The sequence below is a fragment of the Vespula pensylvanica genome, chromosome 3, assembly GCF_014466175.1.
Source record: "Vespula pensylvanica isolate Volc-1 chromosome 3, ASM1446617v1, whole genome shotgun sequence".
Lineage (NCBI taxonomy): Eukaryota > Metazoa > Arthropoda > Insecta > Hymenoptera > Vespidae > Vespula > Vespula pensylvanica.
Window position 1 is genome coordinate 5,468,556 of NC_057687.1, and position 7,051 is coordinate 5,475,606.

Sequence of the window (7,051 nt, forward strand, 5' to 3'; positions counted from 1 at the left end):
TAGTATAAAATTCGAAGATATCCTACAGTCGATATAGTGCTAAGATAACCTTAAATTTAATCCTGTAATCGATAGAAAAATATTTATGAAATAAATTTACATTATATACTTATTTTTCTTCTTATCTAAGAATATTTCTTCTAATAGATATATAAACACTTATCTTAAATGTTCCATATTCTGATCGAAGATGATTTTTATAACTTGTGAATAACATTAATAACAATTCTTCTTTTCTGTAACATTAAAAAAGTAATTAATCTGTAAATGAAAGATATTATTCTTAATTGCAGTTCCCACAAAGATCTACTAAATAAAATAAAAAATTAGATGAGTTACAAATTTTTCACATTATTTTGTTTAGCGCAATTTAAGAACAAATGAAATTAATTGCCTTCCATATAATTGAATTTAATAATGAAAATTATATATTGCGATCGTACTAAACAGCGCAGCCAATTAGATCGGTAGTACTTGTGTTGTCATGTCGTAATTATTCAATAATAACAACATCGGAAGTAATACCGATTGTTCAGATCTCACCGCATGGAAGTTGCTGTGTACGGAGATCCATTTTATATAAATAACGAAATTTTGATATAATGTTATACCGAATAACAAAATAATTATATTACGACATTGAACGTATTACGCTTTGATAAAGCGGATTTCGTTTCGACCACTTTAGAAAACAAAACAATTATTCCAATGTTCGTCATTCCATGAGTAACATAAATACAAAATAACTGAAATGTTAACTAGACGATGTCCTAGCACATAATGAAATAATTTGGAAGAATATCATTCATTTATATTGTTAATATTCGAGATATTCGATTATGTTTATTAACCAACAAAGTCTAAGAAAGATTTCCACATAGATAATTCGCAAAGTAAAATGTGAAATTTTATTAAACGAAATGGCTTTCTAATAATCTCTTAACTATTACTTAAATATATATACACACACGTTCATATATCTTCTCATATATGATATAATCTACGCGATATACATAATCTAATTATCGATCAGACGATTAATTAAATATGTCGTATTCGTATTTCGAATGATTTTATACTTGATTAGAGATATAAATCGAAAACTATTTCGAAATAAGAAAAAAAGTGAATGTATCATTTGTTGGTATGAATATGATAGACATTAAATTATTGAAAAAGTAATAATATCATATGAGAAAATATCTGATTACATTATCCGTAATTTCTTTCTTAGATCTTTCTATAATTTTCATTGAGAATTCTTAATTTCGACTATTTTTGAAATAAACAATCTAAAAACGATCGGAACGATTGTCATTTAAGGCTGTTCTGATTTTAGTAATTAAATGGAATTATTCAACCTAAAGTCCATCCATTATACATTTATAAGCTTAATTGAATTATTTATAATGTGAGATCCGGTAATTGGTATTGCATACATTTATCTATATTTTATTATACAATATAAATAACCGAGCCAATAATGGAATGAATTAGACAGTTTTTAAAAATATATTTCATTAAATATAATTTCATTAAATTTTTTTAATTTAAACTAACATCATAAATATCATTATTTCAATTATATCTAGTTTCAATTTAATGAAATATGCAGCCATTCGACCGCAATATTTATATTACAAGATTTACGATTAAATTTCGATCCATCGGTAAATATGAATTTACATTTATCGACGTTTACTTTGGTCGGCAAAACGGGAATCTACTATTCCCGAGTTTGCTTTCAGTCAGTAAAAACATGATTTTGCTATTATCGATATTTTACACTATCGGTAAAATAGTAATTTGATATTACCGGCAAACTGTTCATAAAATTATCGAAAATATATATCATTTAATCTTAATCGTATGAAGAGCGAATATTTCGATGTTTACTCATTGGAATACATAGGAAAAATGTTTCGAAAACAGTCAAAACCATTCAAAGGTTCTTCTGTACTAATATTATCTAATTGCTAGCACTCAAAACAAAATTACTAAATCGATCGTTTAATGTCAACAAAAAGGAAATGAAATTTATAAAATTAGAGAAAATACTACTTTTCAAGTTATTACGTTTAGGAGAGAGTTTCGATGTATACTCTTCGAAATGCGAAAGGAAACTGACTCGGCAAGCGTCAAAGTCAACCAAGAGTTTGTTTTTGTTTACATTCCAATTAGTCAATGACTGCGACATCAAAACTTTTAATTATTAAAATAATAAATTAAATTATTTTTGAACATTTCATCGAACATTTTAATTTTATTCACCGAAACTTCTTCGCATGAGCATTGTTTTTGTGAAAAACTCTTGATTTAAAAAAATGTTAGAAACAATATTTGCGTCAGCCGATTACCAATTTTGACGAACAACGTTTTATTTTAAAGATAAAGATTAATGCAAGGAGATGGCTATTTCGAATTTTTAATAAAAGTTAATTTTCTTTGGAAAAGATCATATTAAAAAAAAGATTGTTACTTCGACAATAGTTTATGCATAAAGATAAAGCTTTTTAAAAAATTTGAAAAATATCCATGTTCTCGCTGAAACCTTTGCATTTAAAATAAGAGCATGTTCATCAATGTCGATCAAGAATTATGTTTGTACTCATTACTGGCATGAATTATTATACAATCAGAAATGATGAACAGTCTTGATTGGTCGTTACATTTTTTCCCTAGATACAATCAATATTATTAAAAATTTAATTGTATCTAAAAATTATACAATAATGTTAAAATTATTTTACGATGTTACGTTAATACGGATTATAAGAATATAAAAGATATATTTACTAGCATAAATCAAAACTGTTACATTGGGATAAAAGGAAAAACATTGTTTAAAGTTTGTTACAAATAAAGATATTCTATATTAGTTAAAAGGCAGTCAAACGCTTAATTTAATTAATCGAAATCATATTCTTTGATTAAATTCTTACTTTTGCATATTTTGCATATTTTTGTAATAACACTATAGTTAAATTAATTATTTAAATCATATATATATATATATATATATATATATATATATATATAAATTCTTAAAAATTTCTTTTATATAAGTGGATTACAAAATTGCTACCAATTACAATAATGCTGCTATACGTATTTACATTTAATAATTTGACACGTCTCTATCTATGTACATGTATTCGATGTAAAATTATTTTTGCCAAATCTATATTGTCCTTTCCAAATGACATTCTATAGATAATACATCTTGTTAAACAAGACGTTTGCATCTCATGAAAATACACGTACTGAATATAAGTAACACTTATTCAGCCTTTTAAGTTCCTTAACATTATGAAATGCAATAATTTAAAAATATTATGGGAAAGTATAAAAATGTTGCACATATACAGCCTAACATATTTTTTTACAAAAACGTTTCATTGTAAAATTTAAATATTATTTATATTTATGCGAGAGAAATCTCTTTTTTTCTTTTTTTCTTGAATGTTAAAATTCTTTAAAAATAACACTAGTGTAAGGCAATGAGTGATGATAGCTATATTTATGAACATTATTCGATATAGCTTTTTATATTAATATATTTCTATTATTTTGTATTGGATTTATTATGCATCTTAGATATGAAATCCATTGCTTGGTTGTCTCCTTTTCTATGTTCCAAGGCTCGAATTACGTCCGTACCTTAAAAGAAATAAGTTACAATGTTCAACGATGTTCAAACAATTTTTTTTTTTTATCCACGCAACCTAGACAGTTTTTGTAATTTAAATAAATTAATTTTTAATTCATACTTTTGTTAGTTGGCCGTGAAAGTTTCAAATGAATTTGTTCCATTAATTCCATTCCTTTTTCTGGTCCCACTTCTGGAATTTCACGGAATGATAAAAAGGCTTCAGCCATAAATCTAGTTCGTAAGAAATCTTTGTCTTTTATTTCAAAAGCCACTATGGCATCCTCTATAACTCGTTGTTCTTCGGTAAGAGGACTAGGATATTAAAACATAATAAGATAATATAAAACGAACAAATGTATAAATTTGACTTAGTTAATTAAATTAAACTTACATGTTAAAAGTTTCATCGAAAAGAGGAAACAAAGTTTCCTTTTGTACGTGTGTCTTTGGTGTCTTGTTATCAGTAAATTTTTCTTCCGGCAACAATCTTATTTTTACGTAAGAATCACATTTGCCTGTAAAAAAGAAACGCAAAATTTTATGATATTTGAGCGATACTTTCAAAACCCCAATGTAGAACGAGACATGCACGGTGAAGGGTGATTGTTGAAAGCAATCGATAGTTCATCAACGAGATTCTATTTAATTTAGACGAAGAAATAATTTTATATCTTAAGCCAAATTTTCACGAACATTACTCAAGAATCTAGTTAATGAAAAGATCTGTCGATTTTCTTAATATCCGTGCTAGTGTAATCAATTTTTCGAGCAAGAAAGACCATTGTGTCGTTTAAAAAGGGCTAACATTTCTACATGGATGTAACATAATAATCAAATTGATCCGTGCCATGCATTTTCAAAATCTAATCTCACTTAAACAGGCAATCGACCAGTACGAGTCATGTAACAGCGATGAAATAGAATTTTACACGTCCACTTTTTTTTACATACTTTTCTTCCCTTCTTTCAGTCTTTGTTTAGATTTAGAGTGCAGTTTACGCTCGAGAGTAGACAGCTTGCCTATAAAATCTCCTATAAAATCGAAAAATATGTCATTCTATGTCTACACCCCGTAACCAATTATCCAATTGCATTAGAAATATAATACTTTAGAAAATATTGTTCGTAATTCAATATTTTACTTTTTCATTCGTATTATTTTTCATTATATTATTTGCCATTCTCGTACTGTTGATATTGCACAAGCATTTTTTTTTTTTTTACTAACTTATGCTTTAGCTTTCTGAACTTATAATTCTTTTCATGTGTGTGTTTATATATATATATACATACATATATATTTCTATTATATATTAAAAAAAAATAATTTACTTTACCATTACTATCCATCGGTCGTAGATTTCTGGCATTGAGAACTTGAATGTTCAATGAATTGTTCAGGAAGCAAGCTTTAACAGTGAGAAGACCGTAGATAGTTTCTTCCATCTCTTTCTGTTCTTTCAATCGATCTTGATTATATCGATGAATAAGCTCAGCTGTTTCCAAACCATGAAGTTTCAAAAGTTCTTCAATCTTCTCTAAAACCTGCACGTTCGACGTTTCATCTGCACCAAGATTGAAAAATCTAATGAGTGTATGAAGTGTCCGATGTAGATTAGAGTAGAATGAAGGTGGTCTTCTTTTCTGTAAACAATTTTTGAAATATTAGTTAAAATATATAAATATCTATTTAAATAAGTTAATCAATAAAATATACATTTCTTACTTCTAGATTACTATGAACTAATTGATAAAGTGTTTCAGACATTATCTCCCAAATCACTAGGAGAACTCTTTCAAAGTTATCCTGGCTAAGATTATCGTGTAATATAGTTAAATTTGAATCAAGATATTGCAAAAGTCGATCCATCGCATTACTAGTAGTATCTATTAATTCTGCACCTTCCATTAGATACCTACAACGATAAAATATTTTTTTATAAAAATTTGGAATTCATCTCTTACATATATTCTTATAAGTAGGAGATTGAATTTTATTTACCTTTTCATAGCAGGTGCCATTTTGTGAGCAACAACTTCTAACAATTCAATAATTTTATTTTTCACAGTGTCTGCCGCATTAGCAATGATTAATTGAAGTGTTTGTTTGCAACGATCAGCCTCTTCTTCAGTTTTGTTTTCTCCTAAAGCATCGACGATACCTTGAAGGCCTAAATCATTGGCCAATGGACCGATCGATGTTCTGATATAATCGATATTATTAATAGCAAAGCACCAAGCATTAGATACCAAGAATTTTTTCTCATAGACGCTACTTTCGGTAAGTTGTTCTAAATCTGTTGTAGTCTCTGCCTTCGTAGCCATTTTATCAGCGTATGCAATGGAACATTTACAAATATCCTGTAACACCATTTTAACACTCGTGTTAATATGATCACGAATATAACAAATGATTAAAAAAAATAAATAAATAAAAAAATTAAAAAATATTATTGAAAAATATTATTAACGTACGTCTATAATTTTAGTGACAAACGTATAAGATCCTTCAACATCAGGCCATGCCAGTTGTGTCCAGAAAACTTTGATTTGATAAAAAATCGTCAATGTATCAACTGCACTGGATGTGTATTTCACAGTATTATCAATAGCCTGTAATGTATCAAACTCAACAGCTCTATCGATTCGTTTTATAGCCTTGTATACTGCAATATCCAACCAATGTGCTACACCAGCTCTAAACCAGTCGTGATAATTTTGTATTTTCATTGATTCCAATTGTCCTTCGGCGCAGACTATATGGCCCAGCCTATGATACAATTAATCATTTTAAAAAAAGATACGTTAAATGATCATTAAAGAACAATTCATTGTTTTAATATCTTACATAGCATATCGTTGAAGCGTGAGATAGAGTTCGAACAAAGTTGTACCAAGAGTTAGCTCAGAATCATTATTACTATCGACTTCTATACGTTTTAACCTTGCACATACATCTTCCACAGCCTCCATGCACATGTCACTTATTTTTTTTTCATACATAATGTATAACGTTCTTGCATAAGGGAAATTAATTTTTCTAAAAATACAATTTTTACATAAACGACTATGCTACATAAAGTAAATTCCAATAATAACGATATACTATTTGATGTAACTTACTTGATGAACAGCTTGTCGTAATAATCTATAGATCTTTGTAAATCTGCTCTGATTAACTGGATTACTTTAATTTGATATCTTAATGCATCTTCGTCCGATTTAGTTTCCGGAGTAGTATTACTTGTTATGTGGTCAAACCTTTTAATATAACAATTTATAATCACCAATAATTAATATAAATCATATTAGAAAAAGTATACACACATAAAAGATATATACTAACCATTCGACACCGCCTTGTATAACTGTGTTCTCTAAACCTTGAATAACATCCAA

At 27.7% G+C, this 7,051-nt stretch overlaps 1 protein-coding gene across 11 annotated transcripts in view; it reads right to left on the reverse strand.

Moving 5' to 3' along the window:
- Nucleotides 1-3,493: 3,493 nt before the first annotated feature.
- The window catches only part of LOC122627464 (protein unc-13 homolog 4B-like), a 25,317-nt gene continuing 21,759 nt past the window's right edge, over nt 3,494-7,051 (reverse strand). For 10 of the 11 annotated variants that reach the window (XM_043808566.1, XM_043808567.1, XM_043808564.1 and 7 more), the window contains 11 exons: nt 6,999-7,051; nt 6,776-6,913; nt 6,501-6,692; nt 6,128-6,422; nt 5,655-6,013; nt 5,379-5,568; nt 4,990-5,296; nt 4,604-4,684; nt 4,044-4,167; nt 3,771-3,964; nt 3,494-3,660 (listed from right to left, as the gene is read on the reverse strand). The exon at nt 6,999-7,051 is cut by the window's right edge and continues 97 nt beyond it. In XM_043808566.1, the coding sequence (XP_043664501.1) occupies nt 3,566-3,660; nt 3,771-3,964; nt 4,044-4,167; nt 4,604-4,684; nt 4,990-5,296; nt 5,379-5,568; nt 5,655-6,013; nt 6,128-6,422; nt 6,501-6,692; nt 6,776-6,913; nt 6,999-7,051 (2,028 nt within the window). In that variant the 3' untranslated portion in view covers nt 3,494-3,565. The remainder of the gene's footprint in view (nt 3,661-3,770; nt 3,965-4,043; nt 4,168-4,603; nt 4,685-4,989; nt 5,297-5,378; nt 5,569-5,654; nt 6,014-6,127; nt 6,423-6,500; nt 6,693-6,775; nt 6,914-6,998) is intronic. The other variant, XM_043808565.1, reaches the window with a different exon arrangement.